The sequence below is a fragment of the Oratosquilla oratoria genome, chromosome 24 (assembly GCF_046742065.1).
Source record: "Oratosquilla oratoria isolate Oo_2021 chromosome 24, ASM4674206v1, whole genome shotgun sequence".
NCBI lineage: Eukaryota > Metazoa > Arthropoda > Malacostraca > Stomatopoda > Squillidae > Oratosquilla > Oratosquilla oratoria.
This window is the reverse complement of record NC_134800.1, coordinates 31,653,035-31,678,416: the sequence shown is the minus strand read 5'-3', so window position 1 is coordinate 31,678,416 and position 25,382 is coordinate 31,653,035. Positions and strand designations below refer to the sequence as shown.

At 41.4% G+C, this 25,382-nt stretch overlaps 2 protein-coding genes across 11 annotated transcripts in view; both read left to right on the top strand.

Annotated features, from left to right (window-relative positions):
* Positions 1 to 1,694: 1,694 nt before the first annotated feature.
* LOC143038310 (uncharacterized) lies at positions 1,695 to 4,877 on the top strand. The gene is made up of 4 exons (XM_076207331.1): positions 1,695 to 3,026; positions 3,156 to 3,773; positions 3,943 to 4,460; positions 4,616 to 4,877. The coding sequence occupies exons 1-4, from the start codon at positions 2,466 to 2,468 to the stop codon at positions 4,875 to 4,877; spliced, it is 1,959 nt and encodes a 652-aa protein (XP_076063446.1). The 5' UTR covers positions 1,695 to 2,465.
* Positions 4,878 to 16,591: 11,714 nt separating this feature from the next.
* Positions 16,592 to 25,382, top strand: part of Zir (dedicator of cytokinesis) — a 661,124-nt gene continuing 652,333 nt past the window's right edge. For all 10 annotated transcript variants that reach the window (XR_012967574.1, XR_012967573.1, XR_012967577.1 and 7 more), the window contains exons 1-2: positions 16,592 to 16,680; positions 19,733 to 19,823. Coding sequence is in view for 2 of the 10 variants with exons in the window: in XM_076207846.1 (XP_076063961.1) it covers positions 16,613 to 16,680; positions 19,733 to 19,823 (159 nt within the window). In the remaining 8 variants the exon portion in view is untranslated. The remainder of the gene's footprint in view (positions 16,681 to 19,732; positions 19,824 to 25,382) is intronic.

The following is a 25,382-nucleotide window of genomic DNA, read 5'->3' as shown; positions in this document are numbered from 1 at the left end:
TTTGACAGTTTTTCCTGATTTTGATATTGGTAAATCAATTTATGACATCTTAAAACTTTGGTAGTAGTGAGTTTTGCAAATCACTTTGACATTGAATTCATATCTGTATTAAAATTATTTTGTCTTTTTTTATGCTACTGACATTTATTTATTTCTTTGTTATATGTGGCATATGTTTTGATGACACCATCTATTGAAGGATAATACTTTTAACATAATTAGCTAGTTTATGCCGAAATAGTTTTGATAGCTTCTTGTATAAAATATTTTTCAATTATATATTTCCAGCAAGACCTGTAAGAGGATAGTAGAAAATGGTTGGTCGGAACGATCGAAGGTAGCTGCCGAGCCCTGTAAGAGGCTGGTAGATAAAGGTAGACAAAGTAGATAGAGGGGTAGGTTGTGAGAATTTCATTTTATGAGTTGGATGTTTAGTAAATAACAGTTTAGGCGAAGGCGTTGCATAATCTCGCTCACTTGTCCTTTTATTTTTCATTGAATAAATCAAATGTAAGTAGTGACAAATTATAAACGAGGAACTTAGGAACAATCTCCCCTCCTTCAATTCAAGATATCTACGTTATACAATAATTCTCCTGACGGTCAGGTATGGACATCTCACTGAAGAAACTCGTATACTCGTTGCATCGAAAAATGGCCATTAGGGCGGAGCACTGGGAGTCCCCCTGTGTTACCACATATAATTATTTTATAATTTTATTTTATTTTATAATTTCATCTTATATTTATATAATGTTTCCACATATAATTATTAGAATTTTTTGTCACACACCACCACTGAGGTAAAAAACAAAGCAATATTTTCTATACAAAGGTTTCGTTTCCTCGAGTCATAGACATGACATATGAGCAAGAGAGAGCGACGTTGTCGCTACATCTATTCTCTGGCCCCGCCCCCCTCACACTGCATTCAGCGTGAGCCGTGCGGGCCGTGTTATCTGTGGAGATGTGGCAACACCGGGAAATCTCCTAACCCCGCCTTGGCGGTCACTGCTCGTTGCGCTGACTATAGTAGCAATGGCTTGAGGAATACTTCTCTTAGAAATAAGGTTTTCTGATTGAGTAAGTGAATAAATCAACGAATCAAGTGAATCACGTAAGGTAACCAAGGAGGTGGGCCATTACGCATCACGATCTGCCGGCCGTTCTCGAAGCAAGAACATTTTAATTACGCTATCATGTATACCAACAGACGATGGACACTTCTTATTCTAAATCCCTATCATATGGCGAGCGACATAGGCCACGCCAGTTTTCCACTCCCTCTAATTCTTGTGAATTAATCTATATTGTATTTATGTTATAGATGCCCGGCCTGGTCCCTCTACATGGAAGGGCTGTTTGGCTTAGAATCACTCAACATTAATCGAATATATATCCACACAAAAATGCGACACTCCCCAGGTTCCCACCAAAATATTACTATTTATTCTACAATTATTTCATTATATTACAAATATCCACTGTTTCAAGTTTCAAGTTCAACACTGAGGAGCACCAGTAATGATTAACCTGCATGGAAGGGCGGTTTGGCTTAGAATAACGCCGTATAGGTCAACCGCCTCAACCTCTACCAGACCGCCATCTCATTATTTCCCCTGACTACGGCTTCGCTCATCTAATCCCTTGTGCGTTATCAGCAGAGGTGGGCATTCCGAACAAATGCTCGCGAACCTTTATCCGCGGATTTGTTCGGACCGGCAAAATACCGGATTTGGGTTCGGAGGTTCGGATTCGGACCGACGTCAAAAAAGATTCGGACTTCCGGGTTCGGAACGTCTTTTTTCGCGAATCCGAACCTCCGTATCCCGGGAAAAATTCGAAAAAACGAAGACGACCAAACATTGTTTTTCAACTTTTCCGCGGCATACAGATGTGGTGACGCCTATGTTTCTGTAACAACTAGAGACGCCTTTGACCATTAGCATTGTGTTTTACTTTATCGCTTCTCTCTACTTCTATTTCAGTATGGGCGTGTCAGTGTGTGTGTGTGTGTCTCAAATGACCACTGCTCGAAATGTGCTCGATATGCAAGCCTGTGTGACTGTGTGTAGTAATGCGAAACAAAGACTAGTAGTACTGCCTGGACTGCCCTTCTTTGAACTTGGAAATATACTCGTGGTGTTTAACTCGTTGCTTTATCTGTACCACACAGACTCGTCATGTTGTGACCGCAGCTGGCTGCCAGCCAATCAGAACGCTTGTTAGTGACGGGCAGCCACCGCGCATGCGCCGGTGACTGCAGCAGCCAATCAGAGCGCTTGTTTAGTGTTTACAAATCTGCACAGTCTGCAGACTTTCTTGTCACTGCGTCCCGTAAATTACGATTTAGTTAAACAGTGCTACAATAGTCAGACATTCTTCAACCGTTGCACTGACAACACTCTGGAGAGGACACCCAAGGAGGCTAGACTACTCTACTCACATCACACTCACCGCTGACAATGGATAAGTACGTGACATCCACACCGAGGTCGAGAAACCCAAGTGCTCAGTCTGACACACCAAGGTCCACGAACCCAAGCGGCCTCGCTGAGAGTGAATCTGACGCCAGCGTTATCCAACTGCCAGAGTTTTCGAGTCCGGAGCTGATGCTTGGCACAAGTCGAGCCGAGGACATGGACATTGCCGACACCGAGGCCGAGCAAGCCGAGGGAGGTCACGGTTCCAGGAGGGAAAGGGACCTCTACAGAGACTGGGACATTCTCAAGCCCTTCTTCAAGTGTGGTGTCGGCAGGGACGCCGGGTTTGCCCTCTGCGCCAAGAAAAATTGCACTGCGAGGCTGAAGCTTCAAAATGACACCAACAGCAACTTAAAGAAGCATTATGCCACCAAGCACCCTTTAGATAGTCCTGCCTTAAAAGCAGCCTTAGATGGCAGCAGCAAACGTGGCCGCTCTGCTTCTGGTGGTGGTCGGGATGCCAAAAGCCTCAGGCAGGGCTGTATTGAGGAGGCTATGGCTGAGAGGTTTGACCAGCAGAAGGCCCTTGACCTGTTTTATGAGGTAAGTTTTACTTTTAAAAGTTCTACTGTTTTAGTATGAAAATAATTTAATAAATTAATTAACTTTAATAAATAAAAATAATTTATAACAAAAATTTAACTTCAAATACACATCTTTTTTATGTTTCAGTGGATTATCCGCGACATGCTGCCCACCATAACAACAGAGTCAGAGGCACTCAGGGCCTTCCTCAACTACCTGAACCCTCAGTTCAAGCTGCCGTCCAGGAAAAACCTTGGCGACGACATCAAGCATATGAGCGCCAGGGCCAAAAATGAGCTCACCCAGATCATGTCCAAGCAGGGCTACCTGGCCACCACTGCCGACAGCTGGTCGAGCCACAACCGGGCCTTCATATGCTCCACAGTCTCGTGGTTGGACAAGGCCACCCTGGAGAAGACGACTGCAGTCTTGGGCATGAAGGAGGTGAAGGAGAACCAGACAGCCGAGTACTTGGCGAGGTCCTTGAGCAAGCTGCATGAGGACTTCAGCATCAGCAGCAAGATTCTCTGCACGACCACAGACAATGGCACAAACTATGTAAGTGCATTTGTCAACTTTGCACAAGAGGACGTCGTCATACAACCTGGCGAGGACAAGCCTGACGAAGAGCTGGCTGACGAGCCCCAGGTCATATCTATGGAGGAGGCCCTGGACCAGGCTGACGAAGCCGAGGTTAGCCTGCCTAAACACCAGAGGTGTGGTGCACACACTCTGAACCTCCTGGCGTCTGAGGATGTTTCCAAAGTGAGTATGATCATTTTATTTTATTTTCTATTTAATAAATTAATAATTTACAAATATTAAATAATTTATTGTTCTTTTGGTAAAAACTAAAAAGATGTAAATTATTATTTATTATTTTTTAATTTGTGAATTGTAATAAAATATAAAATAATAAATATTCTTTTTTCAGGTCCCACAATGGAACCATGGTGGCAGGAATATCTTCAGAAGGTCGGCTGCCAAGGCACAGTCTTTGTGGAATGCCCAGGGCCGCCGAACTGTCGCAGCCAACGAAATAAAGGATGCTATCGGCAAAAAACTTAAAGTCCCTGGCGCGACAAGGTGGAACTCCAGCTATGACAGCTATAAGATGCTTTCTGGCCTGCTACAGGACCTGGACACCCGTAAAAAGATCAATGATCTCTGTACCAGCATGCGCCCCAGCCCGATCCCCGCCTTTGTTGACGAGGACAACGAGGTCATCGCCGAGTACGTCAAAGTTATGGCCCCAGTTGCAAATGCTTTGGACAAAATGCAGTCAGACCAGCATGCCTACATGGGGAACTTCCTTCCCAACTTGATGGTGCTCCAGAGGGACTTGAACCTGCTTAGGGACGACAACAGCATCAAGCATGCCAAGCCCCTTGTCACCTACCTCCTGGGGACACAGGAGCACCATGGCAGAGACAAAAAGGGCTTCACTGAAAGGTAGATATTTTTAATATTTTCATATAATATAATAATAATAATATAATATAATTATATAAATGATAAAATAATATGATATTTTATAGTAATTGAAATGAAAAAAAATAATAATCATTAATCAATAATTAAATTAACTCATATCTTAATCTTTTCAGGTTTCAACACATGTTTCAGGACCAGGAGAAGCTCCTTGCGACTGCCTTCCACCCCAGGTTCCGTCTAAAGTTGGTCAAGTACATATGCAGGACAAATCCTGACTTGTACAACCTGGTGAGGGACAAGATGGTGTCGGACCTTGTGGCCCAAATCAGGTCCAAGGAGGGGGGATGTGGCCTCCGCCTCCAGCCAGCCCACCTCCAGGGCACAGTCTGTGGCCAGCCACACCAGCGAGCACGACGAGTTTGCCTTCCTTCTTGAGGACGAGGAGGAGCCTGTGGTGGTGGCCAACCTGGAGGAGGAGGTCGGCAAGGAAGTAGACACTTGGGGCGCCATTCTCGGCACAAGCATTATGAAGATCTCCCCGGCAAACTTCCTCAAGGAGCACAGGCAGCACTGGGTGAACTGTTTCATCAAGTATAACACTCCCCTGCCCTCGTCTGCCTCAGCTGAACGACTCTTCAGCTTCGGCTCGGACATTTTGAGGCCAAAGCGAGCCTCTCTGACCAATCTGAACTTTGAGAACCTGACCTTCATGAAGGGAAACTTGAAGTTGGTTAAGAGGGAGAGAGAGAGGGCCGACAAGTTAGAGTGAATCTGTGAAGAGTGAAGACTGAAGTGTTGTGAATTTTTGTTTTAAATGTTTTTACTGTTTTGTTTTGTGAACTTTTGTTTTTCTTTTTACTGTCTTGTATTAATAATTTGTTTTTCTAGTAATAATTTGTTTAATAAATAATGTAGATATCTTAAAAACACTTTTTTTTTAATCGGAAAGCTTTAATTTTAGATTCGGAAATTAGGAATGAGTAAAATTTAGGTTTGGAAATGTTCGGAAGGTATCGGAATTAAGGTTCGCTTTGCTATTTTTTAAAGATTCGGAGGTTCGCGGACAAATGTTCGGAATAAATGTTCGCACCGAAATTTTGAAAATCGGGTTCGCTATTCGGAGGTTCGGAACCCAAAACCGGCGAAGATTCGGGTTCGGATTCGGAACCCAAAAAAAGGTTCGCGCGCCCATCTCTGGTTATCAGCCATTGCAATCGAGTTACTTCGGGTGTTCCCAACCATTCACATTTCCCGCGTTATGGGACTACCCAATTTTTTTCTGTTACCCACTAAAAATACGGATTTTTTTGTCAGTAAACAAATCCCTAATCCCGTCCCCACGGACCCAGACTAGCTACCCACAGCTTGGGGCACGCTACCATTTCCCGCTAAAACCTGGAGAGTGCGGTAGGGGTAGGAAAGGTGGTTCCGCCCATGGGAAACTGCACGTACGCAGATTGGGAGAGGCCACATAGGGGTGGTACGATACACGGCCCACGTCGAACTAGATTTACGATCACCCTGACTCCCGACTTGCTCCCAAACCTGTAACATACACATACAATTAATAGAATCCTGAATCCCGGCATTACATGCCTTTCTGCATTGTTCCACACCCGAGCAATGGGCGGGACACAGGGATGAATCTTCATCCACGAAGGGCTAAAATAAAACGGAAACATGTGAGTTACAAATGAGAGTGGGGTGGGTACATGCTTTAGTTGGCTAACTCTTATAATGGGGGAGAATCCTTTGGTAAATAGCTAGACAGATAGACTTCCGGGAAAACAAATAATAATTTTTAAAGGTAAGTGTGGCACTGGTACTAGCGAATAATGCGCCTATTGCATATATACATATACCACGGCATTTTCCCCCTTACAAGGGAGGTAGCCAAAATCAAAGGCACAAATCCACTCCCACCCACTTCATCCCCACATACTCCACTCCCATTCACCACCCCTCCCTCCCCCTATTCTTCGCTCTTCCTGGATGACTGGTCATCCTCGCATCTCGCCCACTGCCTTGGGTCAGAGACAATGTAACAAGACACAACACATCCACAACAAAGCCGCTTCATTAAATCGGCGACACCTCCACCCCCCTCTCCGTCCCTTCATGCAGAAAAAGAGAAAATGGGGAGAAATGCCTTCGGGCTGCGTCGAAAATATAATTCACACATATTCCCTTACACTCCATCCCCTCACACTCTTCCATGCATCACAGCATCATCTATACACATCCATTCTCCACTAACCTCTATCATCTGTCTTCTTCCTTCCTTCCTCAACAAACATTCCCATCTTTCCCAATACCCTTTTTACCCCCATCCATCCATCTCATCCTTGGTCACCCTTTCATGTTCACTCTTTCTGCCTCTGTCTTCCAAACCTCTTTTACTAATCTTTCTTCATTCATTCTTTCTAGTATGTCCAAACCATTCCAATACTCTTTCATCAACCCTATCTTCCAACTCCCTTTTCACCCCTGCTCTCCTCATCACCTCCTCATTTCTCACTCTATCAAGCCTAGTAACCCCTATCATACCTCTCAGGCACCTCATCTCAAACACATTCAAACTCCTCCTCTCTTATGTTCCAACTTTCTGCCCCATACAGTGCTGTCAGCACAATGACTCCTTCATAAAATCTCCTCTTAGCATCTACCTCCACCTCCACTCTTCTCTTTCCCGCCACAATCACATCCAAGTATCTAAAGCTATCCATTTCCTCCAGTCTCTCCCCCCCTTAATACCCGCTTCCAATTTGCTGCCCTTTTCTCCCCTCGTACATCTTATCACCTTTTACCCTCATTTATCTTCAACTTCCTTCTTTCGCACACCTTCCCAAACTCTGTCACGAAGTTCCTCAATCCCTCCTTTGATCCTGTTACAAGCGCAGTGTCGTCAGCAAACAACAAATGGCTTATCTCCCACTTCCTTTAACCATCTCCAATCCCCGACCTATTACCCTTGCATTTACTTCTCGCACCACCCCATCAATGTACAATTGAACAGCCAAGGCGACATAACACATCCCTGGCTAAGTCCTACCTTTACCCCAAACCACTCACTCTCTCCATTTCTGATTCTAACACAAGCTCTACTACTCTCGTAAAAACTCTTGACTGCTCTTAACAGTTTTCCTCCTATCCCATATATCTGCAATACCTCCCACAGTGCCTTCCTGTCTACCTTGCCATAAGCCTTTTCCAAATCCATAAAGGCCCAAAATACATCCTTACCTTTTCCTAAAGCTTTCTCACATATCTGTCTTACCACAAAAATCTGATCCACACAACCCCTACCTGTCCCAAACCCACACTGTTCCTCACCAATTATTCGTTCTCTTCCTCTCCTAATCCTCTCAATCAAAACCCTTCCGTAAGTCTTCCCAACTGCACTCAACAGACTGGGCCCTCTGAAACTATCACACTCACACTTGTCCCCTTTTCCCTTGTAAAGTGGAACTATACAGGCACTCTTCCAGGCCTCTGGTAATTTACCCTCTTTTAGACAGATATTAAACAACCTCACCAGCCAGTCCACAATAACTGTGCCTCACTTTTTTAGACACTCCGCATGACATCTCATAATTTTGATAACAACTTTCACCTCATCTTTCCTTATTTCTCCTCCAGTTTCCGCATTCATCACTTTCATTTTCTTAGCGCTTCCTACTGCAACTACTTTTCCTTCTCTATCCTTCACAGTTATCAATTCCCTAAAATACTCTGCCCATCTTCCTCTTACTACCTTCTCTTCCATTATTATCTCTCCATCTGCACCTTTTACATTTTTCTGTACTTGATTCGTCTTCTCATCCTCTCTTAATTTCTTTCCAAAAAATCGTTTCATTACTTTCAAAAAATTATTGTACGCCTCCCCCATTTCACATTTGATCTCCTCTTTGCCTCCTTTATATTGTGCTTTACTTCTCTTCTCTTTTCTCTGTATCTCTCATATGATTTTCTCACCCTATTTTGTAACCAATATGTGAAAGCTCACTTCTTCTCTTCTACAACCTTCTTTGCTTTCTCATCTCACCACTCACTACCCTTCCTTTTATTTCCTCCTGTCATTCTTGTTCCACACACCATCTTTGTACACCTTGTGACTCCCTCCTTGAACCATCCCCATTCCTCCCCCACTCCTAGTTCTACTCTATCCTTCACTCCCTCCCACTCGTCTCTCATCTTCTTTGAATTGAATTGAATTGAATTTTATTCGGATACAATCATACATACAATAAGTACAATACATACAAGACTCATTATTATACACAGTATATATAATTGTACATCCGAGGATGGCACAGAAAGTCAAAAGACTTATTTCCACTGTGGTCCTCATATTACAATTAGGAAAGGATTATCATAGAAAAGCTAGGTTATACGAAGTGTAAATTAGGATTATAAGAAGTGTAAATTAAACATATAAACTATTTTCTTCAGAGAGAACAGTGTCTAAAAGATAACATTTAACTGATTTTTTAAAACTACTTTTAGATACAATTGATTGAATGTTGGTCGGTAAAGAGTTCCAAGCAATAGCACCAGTGTATTTGAAAGTACTTTTCCCTAACGAACTATTAAACCTAGGTACAATAACAGATGACTTACTAGAACGAGTTCTCAGGGAACGAGCATTTCTGACAAGTGTAAACGTATCTGACAAATAACTGGGACAAGAGTCGTTCACAATTTGGTGAACATGATTAAGCTTTAACTGAGCAACACGTTTCTCAACAGGTAACCAATTTAACAGTTTAAAATGCGTATAATCTAGATGAGTACGTGGATGAATTTTTAAAACGGTCCTGATTAGTTTGTTTTGACATATTTGAAGATTATGACGCAAATTCCTGGACAGTGGAAGAAGGTGGTAGATGAGGTGGTGTGGGTAACACGTACCTTAAGTGATTGATGAAGGGAGGGGGAAGATAGCTGCAGTTGGGGAACCGAAGTCCAGGTGATTTTTATCACATCTCGGGACCACTCGCCTTCCCTCCAAGGCAAGCGTGAGTAAATCAAAGAGGGGTATGATGGGACAACTCATTAAGTGAACCGTCCTAGGCTAATGAAACCCAGAACTCCTATTGTGAGTTTTAATGAATTGAATAATTAAACACTAAAATTAAGCTACTTGACATTAAATAAGGGTTTTAACAGTTGTGTTCACATACATACATACATCCTATCTATCCCCTGCGCGCGTTCCTAGCTTAAGAAATTGTTGTTGAATGAGTACTTATAATTGTCTTGCTTGTGGAGACGTCTTCAATTAGCCTGATCTCCTGCTGAGCTTCGATCGGCGCCACTTCGTTTGGTGGGGGCGGGGGGTGGACGGCCTGGGCGCGCTGTGATGGGGGTTGTAAGTCACTTCGTCGGCGTACTTTTCCCGGTCAATCGCACTACACTCAGTTTTTGCTTGAGGGGTTTATACCCAAATAATCGACACTCGATTTATTCAAGAGGATATAAATCCCCAACAGTCACTTGAGGGAGGAAAGGACGCGCTTATTCTTCCGAGATCGAGCGGTCTGACCTCCTTTTTCGAACTCGATGCTTAGACTGCCTGTGTCCTGCGACAGGTCAGGTCACGATGTCCGCTAGCCGGCTTCCGACGTTGCCAATAGTACTATGTCTCCGTCCCTAGTTGCGAAGGGTACTACGAATAATGTTCATGCGGGAGGGTGACACAGTTCCAAGTGTTCTTTGAGGTAGACACTGTTCACGAGCGGGTTAAACACAGTCCTAATAATTCTAATTGCCTAGCTTAATCAAATATGTGGCAGCGCGCAGGGGCGGGGAGGGGGTGTGTTTGAGTGCTTTGTGTGAGTGCGAAAACCGTTGAGCATGGCTCCGAGAACACAAATCAAAAGGGGGGGGTGTGTGTTTCTAGATATTAGAAGTCTCTCCCTTCGTTAAGGCATTGAATTGGTTGTCAAAAATGACATGACAAATAAAGAGGATAACGAGGAGGAGAAAAGACAGGATGTTGCTACTAGAAGTCTTAAGGACTGGAAATTCCCCCGAGTATAGGGAATAAAGGGCTGTTACGGAGAGAAAACAGACGAGAAAATGGGAAGGGAGACAACGAGCTGGGTGTCACAATTTAAAAAATTGTGACAGATTACTCTTAGATTTTTTAGATAGGTTGCTATACCAGGAAGAACAAGCATAGTCAATATGACACTGAACCAGGGCCGAGGCTAGTAACTTCATTGTCTCTACATCTAGGTATTTTTGTATTCTTGCCAAAAAATTTGTTCTGGAGCTGACCCTTTTAATTATTTTTTGTGCCATAACTTCTCCCGACACATTTTGATCAATTTCTGTTCCAAGATATTTGACAACAGACCTAGGTTGAATACTAGTATCATTACATTGGATATTGAAGTTGGGAGCATTTTTGAGTTTTTGATTGGAGCCAAAGAGAATGGATTCTGTTTTACCTAGATGTAGAGACAATTTGTTATCCAACAACCAGTTGCTGACATTCAATAACTCTTCACTGAGTAACGTCTCAATCCTATTTACATCTTTGCCAGAAATTAGTAAGGCTGAATCATCGGCATACAACAGCAGTTTACAGTTCACAGCAGCTTTCATGTCATTCACATACAAAAGAAACAACAGCGGACCTAAAATGCTACCCTATGGGACACCACATGTTATTTTTGCTGCTTTTGATGTTGAACCATTTACATTCACAATCTGTTGTCGACCTGTTAGATAAGACCTCATCAAATTAACAACATCTGATTTGAAGCCTAACGCTTGTAGTTTGAATAATAGAATATCATGATTTACAGTATCAAAGGCTTTCTGGAGATCTAGCATAACCATTCCACAGTAATTACCTCTGTCAATTTCACCTTTGATGTAATCAGTCAAATTGATCAAACATGCATCAGTAGAATATGATTTTCGAAAGCCTGACTGTAAATCATAGAACAAGTTATTGCTTTGAATGTATTCATAAACCTGGTTATAAACAACTCTTTCCAAGACCTTCGATATAATACCGAGCACTGAGACTGGCCTATAGTTACCGGAATCTGTTTTGCTACCCTTCTTGTACAAAGGAGTAACTTTTGCTAATTTAAAATCTTTGGGAACTTTGCCCTGTTGAATCGAAGTATTGATTATGTGAGTGATACAGGGAGTAATCTGCTCAGCTGAGTCATTCACAAATCTGGCTGGAATATTATCTAGTCCGGTAGCCTTAGACCTGTTAACAGTCTTCAACATTTTATACACATCTACATTAGCAACCGTAGACAGAGCAAAGGTGTCATAGGATACACCCTGATTCCAATAATAATTATTAATGTGTTCTTGGCCAAAATGACCTGAAGGTACTGGTAAATTATTTACGAGGGTGGTAGCAATGGTGGTGAAAAAGGAGTTAAATTTTTGAGCCACCGCTACTTTGTCGAAAGTAACGATCCCATTAACATTAAGACCAATGTTACTATTTTTGGATTTTATATTTTTGGAAGAACCTAACTGTTTGATTGTTTGCCATAGTTTTTTGGGATTGTTTTTGTTGGTTTGGAGAGAATCTTTGTAATATCCTACCTTAGCTCTGTCTACCATAACCTGAACCTCGTTCCGTAACTTCTTATACATAGCGAAAACAGATTGATCTTTTGTTTTCTTATACTCTTTTAAAGCCTTATCTCTCCTGTTGATCATTTTCAAAATGTCACCAGAAAACCACGGCTCGGAACGTTGTTTTATTCTGATTGATTTTACTGGAGCTAAATTGTCTAATACCCCCAAGAGCAGTGCTTTAAAATTATTCCAAGCTTGATCAACATCTGGACAATTGACGACTGAAAACCAGTTAACCGCGGACAACCTTTCGCAGAACAATTCCTTGCTGTAATGCTTAAGAGAACGAACTTTTATGGTTTTATGCTGATAGCAGTGGCACATACTCTGGTGGGTTCTGTGATAATTTGTTTCAGATCATTCATTGAACAGAATGACTTTAGCGCATTATGCAGAGTATTCGAGGTTGATTCTACATGAGTATTCAAGTCGCCAGTTATAATCACTTCTTTGTTCAGAAAGTCTGTGGTATTGGAACACAAAACCTCAAGCTTATTATAGAAGTCATGTTGCCAGGGCGGTCTATAGCAGGCACCTTCGAGGATAGGCTTAGATTTTGGCAAGAGAATGTTTATCCACAAAGCCTCTAACTCACTGTTCATGTCTGTCCGTTGCTCAAACGCGATGTCGTTGCGTATGTAGACAGCCACGCCGCCTCCAACCCGGTTACGATCTCTCCTCACGATGGTGTAGTTGTTGATCTCTACCTCCGGATCCGCTATCGTATCGTCCAGCTTGGTCTCGGTGAAGCATAACTGCAGGGGTAGTCCTCCGAGTAATCTCTCGTACCTCGTCCAATTTTGTCGTCAGGCTGCAAATGTTCAAGTGAACAATTTGTAGGCCCTTGCCCAACAAACAGGACAGCTTGGCATCCATCTCATCGGCCCTCACGGGACCAGGGCATTGATGAATGTCGCCAGATAATAGCAAACATATTGCTATTATACCACTGTTGCTTCCGGGTTTGATGTTGCTTGCCTCGGAAATACACGAATGTGTTCCGACCCTGACCTTGTTGCTGCGCTTGGTAATGGAAGAGGGCGATAGTAGGTGTTTGTATATAGTCCATCGGCCAAATCCAAAGTGTTTGCAACAGCCATCACAAGTCAAATAGTTCTCAATCCTATCTTTAACCTTATGGTCGTATTTTGGAACCTCTGAACTTCTCAACCGACCCGAAAAGTTGATGAAAATCACTAATACCTGGAGGGCCAAAATGATGCCAACTTTACCCTTCATCATGATGTTATATATTCGAATAAAGTACGTACGTTAGGTTATAATACAGCTGACGACATGAAGCTAGAATTATCTTGGACGAGGCATACAGATCGAGTTCCATAAACACCGTATTGCTCGCGGTGGATGCGAGGAAGGGGGGAGACGGAGGGGTGGAGGAGGAGGAGGAGCAGTCACTCCGACCAAAGCCTTTTACTCGGTTTGAGAGGTGCGGTTGGGGGGGTGGGTAGATGGTTTATGACCCTCTCCTACACTGGCACCTTTGTTCAATTTACAGGCACGCTCGGCTTCGGCCCACTGGCATGTCGCTTTCTCCATACAAATTTCAAATTTGTTTTATTAATTGCGGCTGCCACTGGCTCAGCTAGTCACCGCAATTGAGAGCCATGGTTAGATTAACCATTCACAAGTCACTAGAAACCTATCCCCTCCTTTGGCACTCCCCCCCCCCCCCGCGCGAAAAATCCCTAGATATACGGGAGCCTCACCCGCACACGTCCACACGTCTTGGGCATCTTGTACCCTTTCTCCTTTTCTTTCTCATTTAAGCAGTTTACTTTAAGCACCTCCCTACCTCCTGTCCTTTTCCTCTTTCTCTATCTATCCTCTACTTTCAACTTACCTTCCACCAAAAAATGATCTGATATTCCTCCACTCTCCCCTATGAATATGTACTTCCTACTCTTCTCCTGGTTACCACTATATAATCCATTAAAGCACTATCTACCACCCTTCTATCCACCACCCTCTCCCATGTGTACTTATAACTTTCTTCCTAAATACTGTATTTGTTATCATCAACTCTCTTTCTATACATATCTCCACCATCATCTCTCCACTATGACTTTTCCTGGAGCTCCATACTTCCCAGTTCATCTCCTATCCTAGTATTGAGATCTTCCAATACCATTACATTGGCATGTTCCCTAAACCCTATCCAAAAAGTCTCCTTTTCCTCCACACTCTTCTCACTACCAGGACCATATGCACATACAAAAACCCACATCTCACTTTCCCAGCTTCACATTCATCCACATTAACCTTGAAGAAACCTCCTCCCTCTCCAACACACGTTTACCTATCTCTTGACTTACTAGTATAGCCATTCCTTCTTTCTCTCATCCTCTCTTCATTCTTGACACCCTCCCAAACTCAAAATCGCCCACCCCTTTCAACTATGTTTCACTCAAACCCAACACGTCCATCTTTTTTCTCACAAATATACTGCCTATCTCTTCCCTTTTACTCTCATCTGTATCACATCCACGGACATTAAAAGACCCAAACCTTAGACTTCTGGTAGGAAAACTCCTCCCAGACCTTCTTATGCATTTTTTTTTTATTTTTTTTTTATTTATCTATTTATTTATTTTAGGAATGTCCACTTTGGGGTTACAGAGAGTAGGGTGCCTAGTCCTATCCTCGTCCCGTTTTTGTCGCCTTTTACGACTCAAGTTGGAACACTAGTTGGTAGTATTCTTTCTCCCCTACCACAGAATTCGGTAAAAAATGGAATGAATATACAGAGAAGTGGTACAGGACCGTATTAGGAGTGAGGGGACAGCATAACGGAGGGACAGTTGCAGTATAATAAACTATCACAATTTCTCTATGAATAAATATTTCTTCTATTACAGACAATATCATCTGTGAAGCTATTAACCCCACAACAACATGCATCTAGTACCTCAGACGAGCGCCGATTGCAGATCAGGATAGTGACTGGAATCCCATTCTTACCCTAGATTGGTGGAGGTGGCGCGCGCTGGCGATTCCGGTGGGCATGTATCCAAATGGATACACAGAATAAAAAATTAAAATAAAATATATGCGTGTGTTTTTGTCCATTTAAAGGTACTATAATATAAATATAGGGTTCGTAGAGTCCTGCTAATACAAAATTAACGTAATTCCAAAAAAAAAATGACAGCTATGAACAATTGAAAAAAACTTTGACAGAAAATCAAAGGGTTGAGATTATGTGTTCCTGAGCCTAATATAAGAGGAACTTGGTAAAAAAAACATTATGAAAATGACCTACATATGTCAATTCATCTCTCACAAAACCTTTAAAACCTCAATTGTACAAAAAAAACTGTGTCCTGACTAAATGAAAATGGGTGATTTTGGAAATGAATTTTTATGTGTAATGTGTAATAATTATGCATGTAATTATTTTTCTTTTATGAAATTGTGTTTCTATGTGAAAAATATATTCTTTGTATGAAATTGCACTTACATAGAGACGGAAATGGAGTGTGAGAGGGGGAGGGGGAGGGGGGGATTGGTGCGTAGGCCTATGCACTGAGGGAGAGGAGGTAACCGGATGTGGAGTGTGAGAGGGGGAGGGGAAGGCAGGATGTAATGACAGCACTCGGATCCCCATGAGGACCTTCTGAGCATTCAATAAATGTCTCTGGCGACGCAAAAACTATAGATAGGTGGTGATGCGAGCACTGTGCCACCTTGGTACTCTCTCCTAGAACCCTCATTCACAGTCACGATGGTTAGATTACTTTCATTTATTGTCTCCGCCGTATTATCACAACCACATTGAAACTCATGAGAGTTTATATGCTGTGCTAACTCATCTTCAGTGTACGTTTCATTGTTAGTTACGACAACCTAAAATGAAATTGAAAAAAACTACATAATGACAATTCCTTCTCTATTATAGAGTTGTGTATACAATTATAGTGTTTTTTTTTATACCTAAACAATACACAATTTTTGTTTCTAAGATACCATGTGAAGAAATATAATGATGTGAATTTCCCCATCCGATGTCAACAGTCGTAACGTAAACGGTGGAGGTGTGCCAATTGGATACACACTCTCTTAGCGGGGCTATATTATATATTCAGATGGGGTAAAAACATCATTAAAAGAAAAAATATAATCAGTACTGATAACTCAAACAATAAAAATTACCACATAAGCATGGACACAAAAGCCCGCGAAAATTTAAATGCGAAGAGTGTGTATCCAATTGGCGCACCTCCACCAATCTAGGGTATTAAATAACAATTGTAACAGTAGTTTAAAATGGAACTATCTTATTTCGAAAGGAAAGAAAGAAACATATATATAAAAAAGAAAATGTAAAAAAGAAAGAAAGAAAAAAGTGAATGACATGTGTTGATTTTTGCAAGGTGTTCAATATTGACTTTGACTTAGGTTTAGTTAAATCACTAATATTCGTTCATAATTGCACTGGCAAAATTCACATAAATCTAGGAGTGTATATATAATTGTCTTTATCTTTTTATTTAATCATATTATTTATACCTATTTTTACATTAAACTTGTTGATGAAGTTTATTTCAATAACAACAAATATGGCGTCAGGCCAAAGGGCTTTCGCCCAAAAGCTGTCAAAGTAAGTATAAGTTGTGTAAATGGGCAAATATTCATGTAGAATACCGGAAGCTATATGTTGATTAATGGAGGTCTATTAGCCATTGATATAATTTTCATGTAATTTTAGTAAATATGATTTCGTTCATAGACGCTCCAAATGACCGCACCCATTTAGACTTTAGTTAACATTGATAACATAATAAATGCAAATCATAATAATCAAATATATATATTTTTATCATCATGCCTCTATTTCGTCAGAGAACATATTGAATATTCGGGAAATTGGTGCTTCATTACCTGTTGATTACAGAAGTTTTAACAGACTGAGAAGTTGACATGGGAAGGATGGGGCTAATCGAGAGGCTTTTGCCTTTTACTTTTTAGCAGCCAAGAGATAATAAGAGGTGCCTCCTCTTAACTTACTTATAGTGTCAAACTTATCGTATTTATGTTTGAGCACATGCTAATACTTCTAGTGCAATTGTTCTGCATGTTTTAACCCCAAAATAATGAAAATTGAAAAAAAATATAAGACTAAGTTTATCTGCTCTGGTGTTGTGGTTTCATTTGCTTAGGACTAAATTCTGGTTTCAAGTTCTGGCATCTGGGAGCTAGTTGTAGAAGTTCATGTCATTAGATTTTGTTAAGATTTGTTAAACAAGCTCTCGAAGATAGACCACCTAACTCAATATTCCATTATCACCTCAGTAGTCTTAAGCCACGTCCACACGGTCGAGCTGTGCCTGGCAGGGCAAAGTCTGCAGTCTATGCCCGCGTAAGATGTCCACACAGCTGTCTGTGGTGGTTGGAGGGCAGTCGGACGCCAGCAGTTGTTGTGAGCGAGTGGTTCATTACGGTAAGATCACCATGGTGCGCTCCATACTTCGAAAGAAGATAGCACTATATTCTATCATAATTGGTGCCTGCATTAAAAAGAAAAACAAGAGACCACAGAGACGTGTCTGGTGCCGGGAGTGGTTGCAGAGACGTGAAAGAATGGGTAGCTCTGTGACAATCCTACGTGAATTGCATGAGGAAAATGAAACTTTGTTCCGCAATTACGTGCGGATGGACATAAACAGTTTTTATATTCTTGTATCGAAAGTGGAGAGCTATATTCAGAGGCAAGAGACAAATATGAGGCAAAGCATTACACCAGCAGCACGTTTGTCTCTATTTCTGTAATCAAAACACCTTACATTCCACAGACATTCATGTGATTTATATATATCAATCGAAGTTATAGTGTCTTGTCGTGACCAATATGCACTAGCACTCGGTGTGGACATGGTGTACTAATAACGTGGTAGTCAGTGGATCTGCCTACACCTTACCTCGTGCGTTTGGCAGTGACGGAAGACCTCCATCCACTGCCCTCTATTGGCGCCGGGAGCGGACAGTTTGATGGTTTGCCCGCTGAAACTGCTCGTACAAGGGCAAAGCCTTCGTGCTCGACCGTGTGGACGTGGCTTAAGGAAATAAAAAGATAGTAGTGTATAAAAGAGGGCTTTTGCCATTGGGCGATTGGGCGAGCGATTAATTGGCGGTCTGTACTGAGCGGGTTTGCTAACTTTGCTTGCACCTCACCTCGTACGTTTGGCAGCGATGTCAGCCCTCCATCCATCCACTGCCCGCAAATGGTGCCGGGAACGGACAGTTTGATGGTTTGCCCGATGAAATTGCCCGTTGTCGAGCAAAGCCCTCGTGCCCAGCGGGCAGTGCTCGACCGTGTGGACGTGGCTTTAGAGAGCCTCTCAAAAGAAGGAAGAGCTATGCTAACTCACTTGTATTCACAACACCGTGACCTTTCAGCATTAAAACAGTATCAGCAAAGAAAAGGCCTGTCCTCAGAATCAAACTGCCCATAGATGCAACCACCTTGTAGACCCTTAAGTATCAGTAGCATGCATTTCATTGTACAGTGCCCCACACTAATAATTCTAAGACAACAATAAGTGCATAATTTCAATAATCAATTACTTGAAAAGTACACATTTGCGACGGAAATGATGTACACCATCGTTCATATCACAACATTTCTCACCAGAAACATATAAGCCATATATCAAAATTGTTGGTTGGGTGAAACTATAAATTGACCACAATATTTCTTCCTTGAGTCACTAATGGGCCCATCCAATGACCATAGCCAGTTACTTAGGAGCCATGATCCTCCTGCAAGAAGCCTGGCCCTAGGGCAGTGGATTGATTGAATGTCAGGCGCCATGAGTTTTTAGATATTTGTAGTTTGTTTACGTTCTATGCAATTTTATTTTCCAAATTTTATACTATTTTGGAGTAGTTAAACACATGCCTTGTAACTTGGCTAATTGTATATTTATTATTTTTAATTTATTTTTTTTAATTTTCCTTTTTTCCTGTAATAAGTCATTTCACATTGTCAATAATACCAGTTTTTCTTGCACAAAGATTTCCTGCAAATATTTGGTTTTTGTGATAAAAAATTTCTTTGGCCATGTAATGTACATGTCCCCATTGTTCACATTGTCATGCAATGCGATCCATGTAAACAATGATGGTAGAGAGACGAGGAAGGTGAGTGTTATACATTATATTAGAAATTAAACAGTACTTTTATTATTTATCTATAGTAATATTGTATTGAGAAAAAATATATAAAAATTTTGATCTTTCAAAAAAAAAAAAAAAAAATCCTCTTCCTCCTCCAGGATGTATAAAAGTCACTCCAATAGAGTATGTGGATCCAGAAACCAAACTTCTCAGAGAGCATAGCATGAAAATGATAGGTACACATTTACATCTCACAAGCACAGCCAACTGAATGCAAATAAAATACTATACCAAAGGCATACCTCCCAAACATTTATAACAGCCTACTACCTCCACCACACAACACATAGCCTCATTCAGATCACAATTTATTTCAAGACTGACCACCAAATTAGCTACTCCATCAAACCCATGCAGACAGTAGCCCTATAGAAAAATCTCAAGCAAAGCAAAAACCACACTAGCAAAGTTGCATTCAGGTCACCATCCATCACTAAAACAATACCAATAATTAATTTGTTTCATTGCTATGGCAGGCATCATGCAGCAGATGTACGAAGAAATGTAAGTGCAGTAACCCATGGGAAGGATCCTCCTCGTTCTGCTAGTGTTTCAACTATTGCCTCGGTATGTCTTATAACTCAGCTTTGATATCAGATATATATTGTGAAATTTATGAATAATTGATTTGAAATATCCTAATTTTGTTTGTACAAAACTTTTCTAAACAAGCATGATTTCCTCCTGTATGCAGAAAGTTACTTGCATTTTGTTTGATATATATATATATATATATATATACACATATATATATATATATACCATCCATACCATATACCAAGGCTTTTTCCCCCTTACCAGGGAGGTAGCCAAAAAGGACAAGGCATAAAATCATTCCCACCCCTTCCATCCCCGAAAACACTCCACACCCCTCCACCCTCCCTCCCATCTTAGCACCTCATATATATATATATATATATATATATATATATATATATATATGTATATATATATACATATATATATATGTATATATATATATATACATATATAAATATATATATATATTGTTATGGCTTCCGTGAGGATATAAGGAAATATGTCTAGGAGGGGTTCGTACTTAGTGGCCTTGATGTGGGTAAGGCAAATCCAAACGGAAGTTAACATAAATAACTAATTTAATGTATAACAAAAAGGCAACAAAACAAATATAAGAACTTTACAACAACAAAATTAATCAATTGACAATTAATTCCTCAACCGAAAACCAAGTCATGAGAATATAGATTACGTGGTGACGCCACGGTACTAGAGCAAAAGCAATATGGGAGAGATAAAGTTACGCGCCGCTCGCCAGCGAAATAGTCTTCGCTTGGAGCCGGCCGATGCATTATATACAGTTGGCGAGGACGGGAGGAAGGCGAAGGATGAGCCGGACAGAACTGGTTTTCACGTCCGTCAGCTTTAGAGAGTAGATCCATAAAATACACAAGCAGTTTTATCGTACATACATAATTACCTAACAAGTACAGAACAACAGATACAGGTATTTTTAGATACATGGAGGATGGTGGGTCATCACAACGTATACAAGTAATTTACAGTACATACATAATTTACAGATATTTTAGATACGTAGAGGATGGTGGGCCATCACACACCCCCCCTAGAACTCATCAACTCAGGAGAACAGACGAGTTAGGAGTTCTAATCAGGACGGCTAAGGGCATCAGCAAGGGGGTTTTCAGATCCCTTGATAAATTTTATTTCGAGGAGGTATTGTTGGAGGAACAAGGACCAACGTAATAGCCTCCTATTATTGTTCTTGTTCCGTTCAAGGAATATTAACGGATTGTGGTCCGTGAATATCCGTAAAAGGGTCGAGCTGGGTGTTACGTAGCATTCGAACTTCCGCAGGGCAGAGATGATGGACAGTAGCTCCTTCTCGGTGGTCGAATACTGCCTTTGGTGTTTATCTAGTTGAGCCGAGTGGTACGCGACAGGATGCAATATCCCATCATGTTCTTGGAGTAGAACAGCTCCGACAGCTTGATCACTTGCGTCCGTCTGGAGAACGAAGGGGGTGCAGTCGGTACGGGTGTTGGCGGCTAGGAGAAGTTCCTGGATACAGTTGAATCTCATGGGACGTCAGGTTACAACGGCCAGGATTATCTCGGAACAAGGATCTGTGACTAGAAATAATTTCAGAAATTTCCTTAGCTTGATCAGGATTCAAGTGGTTAAGGTACGAAAGTAGGTTGTTCAAGACGTCACTGTTGTTGCCGACTGTGGGAGGATCGAAATGTGGCAACGTCAGTTCGTGGACTCGTGGACGGTCGGTTGACATAGGTATTTTGCTGGGACCATGATTTAGCGAAAGCAATGGTTTGACTGAACTGTCTAGTGGTATTTTGGCAAGGTATGGCTTAAGCAAGTTAACATGAACAAGTTGAGTAGTTTTACGTCTGTCAGGGGTTTCTAGTACGTAATTATAAATTGACATCTTTTTCTGAATTTTATAAGGACCATGGTATTTAACTTGAAGAGGCTGTCCAGAGATAGGAATGTATGCAAGAACCATATCTCCCTCCTTGAATTCTCTCTTACGAGATTTCTGATCAAAATTAACCTTCATTTTACTTTGTGCATGTTCAAGGTTCTTCAAGGCAAAGGAATGAATTCTGGCTAGGTTATCCTTAAGGGAAACAATATACTGGTTAATAGACTGTAAAGGTGAGGTAGGAGAAGATATGATATGGTCCTTGATTACCTTGAGGGGTCCCCTTACCTTCCTTCCATATAACAATTCAAAGGGAGAAACACCCAGAGCTTCGGATGGTGTTTCACGGAGCGTAAAGAGGAGGAAAGGCAATCCCTCATCCCAGTCACGGTCTTCCTCGTAACAGAATTTACGTAGCATATTCTTTAACGTTTGATGACATCGTTCTAGAACTCCCTGACTGGCGGGGTGGTACGCTGTAGACAGAGACTGTTTAACATTTAATTCCTTGAGGACTTGGGTAAAGAGTTTGCTAGTAAAATTAGAACCTCTATCTGACTGTATTTCCTGAGGAATACCAAAGGAAGTAAACATGTGAGTTAAACACTTAATTACACTCTTAGCAGAAATATTCTTTAAAGGAAAAGCTTCAGGGTACCTGGTAGTGGGACAAAGAACTGTTAAAATGTACTGGTTACCCTTCTTGGTTTTAGGCAACGGGCCTACTATGTCAATCACTAGTTTCTGAAAGGGTTCACTAGGTACTTTAATGGGTTGAAGGGGATACGGAGGAATAGACTCATTTGACTTGCCTACTATTTGGCAAGTGTGGCAACATTTAATGAATCTACTTACCTCTGCTTTCATGCCAGGCCAAAAGAATTCTGACAAGAGTCGTAAATAAGTTTTCTTAATACCTAAGTGTCCTGAGTGTCCAGCATGAGCAATCTCTATTACCTGAGTCCTCAAGTTAACAGGTAAAACAATTTGGTGACATTCTGCCCAGGTATCATCATCAGAAAGATGACGAGGTTTATATAGTCTCATCAGTATTCCTTCGTGCAAATAAAAGGAAGGAGTATGTAGGATATCCTCCTTGGGAATGGTTTTATTGAACAAGGGAACTAGTGAAGGGTCGTTCTGTTGAGCCTCTTTGATGCTCAGCTCGGAGGGTAAGGTAAGCGGGGTGGTTGGGGTGGTTGGAGAGGTAAGAGTTGGTTGGTTAGCTGGCGCTTGGGATCGTGTGATAGCACAGGTTGGAAATAGGTTGGGTTGGGTTTGCTCTATGGTAGAAGTTGGGTTATATGGTAGGGGAGAAGTAGAAACAATTAAAGGAGGATGGACTAGTTCTCCTGCTAGATCGTTACCTAATATAAAATCTGCTTCAGGAACAGGTAGGGTTGCCGTTTCACTTACTCCTACGGAGACAGTATCCTTGATGAGTCCACAGTTCAGGTGTACCTTTGCCAGAGGTACTGAGAAGGGATTGTGGAAGTCCTGCAAGTATACACGTTCTCCTGTATAATTACGTTGGACTCCCGGCAGTGCTGACTGAAGTAGCAGGGACTGTGCTGCTCCTGTGTCCCGTACTATTCGGATGTTGTGTTGTACGTGGTCTGTACCAAGTGATACTGTTCCCGTTGAACGGAAGGGCTGAAATGGATCTACAGAATTGGCAGTAGAATGGTTAAAGGAAGCTACAGATTTTATATTCTTTTGAGCTACTTTACATTTTGGGTCTGGGCAATTTGCAATTACATGTCCTGGTTTCTTACAGAAGAAACAAAGAGGGAAACTAGGGCTATCAATTTTCCCATCTTTACTACCACTAGTTGGTTTTACATGAGGTTGTTGGCGGTTACTGTCCTTTCCAACATTTTTGTGAATCAATGAGAGGGTATCAGTCAATTTGGCTGCTTTCATAAGGTCAAATTCCTCCTTGTCAACAATGTGAATTTTCAAGTAGTGAGGAATTTTACGCACGAATTCCTCTAACGCGATCAAGTTCACTACTTTCTCAAGATTATCGGCTGATGCCGATTTAATCCACTTTCTTAACGCTCGTAGTTTGTCTGACGCGAATTCCATGTATGTCTGATGGCTAAGTTTGTTTGAATTTCGAAATGTTTGTCGATAACCTTCGGTGGAAATTTCATAAGCGGAAAGAATTGTCTGTTTGACCGTTTCGTAATCAGTGTTATTTTCCAGATTGTTACATACTTGTAACGCTTTTGTGGACAACTTTGGTTTAACTAACCATATCCAATCTGCTTGGGGAATTGCAAAATGTTTACTTACATCTTCAAATTCTCGAAAAAATAAGGTTGGATTCTCGTCTGAGAAAGAGGGAATAAGTTTGGTGTACTGCAAAATATCTAACTTACTTGAATTTGATGGAGTCGATAGTTCGAGTCGTTTCATTTCAAGTTCGTGTTGTCTTTGCTCTCTTTTTTGCTCTTTATCATGCTCTCTTTGCTCTTTATCATGCTCTCTTTGCTCTCTTTCATGCTGTCTTTGCTCTCTGTCATGCTCTCTTTCACGCTGCACTTCGAGTTCCTTAATTTGCAGTTCATGCTTCATCTTCCTTTCAAGTATCTGATACTCTAGAGGGTCTAATTGAGTCTCTTTCGTAGGGCTAATGTCTAATTTGGCTGCAACTATTTGTTCTAAGCGTTCAAATTCTCCGTCTTCGTCTTCCGTTTTCTTTAACTGATCTATGTGACTCAATATTAGTTGAACTAATTCAGTTCTACTAATGTTCGCTGGATATGTTAATTCCCATCTTGTTGCTATTTCTTTCAGACATTCTTTATTTGGGTTCTGAATTATCAGTTCTTCCACCGAGGGGTTCTCAACAAAGTTTTCGATATTCAGTTCTGACATCGCGAAATTTTTACTCGCTAACAGTTGCTACTCAGCAAGGTAGAACGCTTGGTTCGCTTACGTGGTATACCGGACAAGAGATACAAGTAGAATTATAATACTCGACTCCCACGAATATTATAAATCTTTGGGACAGAATACATTAACCAAAACTACATGCCGTAAGTAGGATAGAATTAACGTTCTCACACGTATCTTAAACGGATCCTACTTCAGTACTCTTATGAAATTTACAGCTGCAAGAGTTTAACGTGGTCATGTGCAATGGCGTATTTACGATTAACTGAATTACTGTACTGGGGTACCGAGTTGCAAGTTTACCGGACAGATGGACAATTTCGATGGTTGTGGGAATGCAAGTGTAACTTATGTATTACGTTTCGCTCGTATATCTCACACCTTCTTAGTTTTTGTTCGGGTAAGAGGATTCCGACGGGCCCCCATTATATGTTATGGCTTCCGTGAGGATATAAGGAAATATGTCTAGGAGGGGTTCGTACTTAGTGGCCTTGATGTGGGTAAGGCAAATCCAAACGGAAGTTAACATAAATAACTAATTTAATGTATAACAAAAAGGCAACAAAACAAATATAAGAACTTTACAACAACAAAATTAATCAATTGACAATTAATTCCTCAACCGAAAACCAAGTCATGAGAATATAGATTACGTGGTGACGCCACGGTACTAGAGCAAAAGCAATATGGGAGAGATAAAGTTACGCGCCGCTCGCCAGCGAAATAGTCTTCGCTTGGAGCCGGCCGATGCATTATATACAGTTGGCGAGGACGGGAGGAAGGCG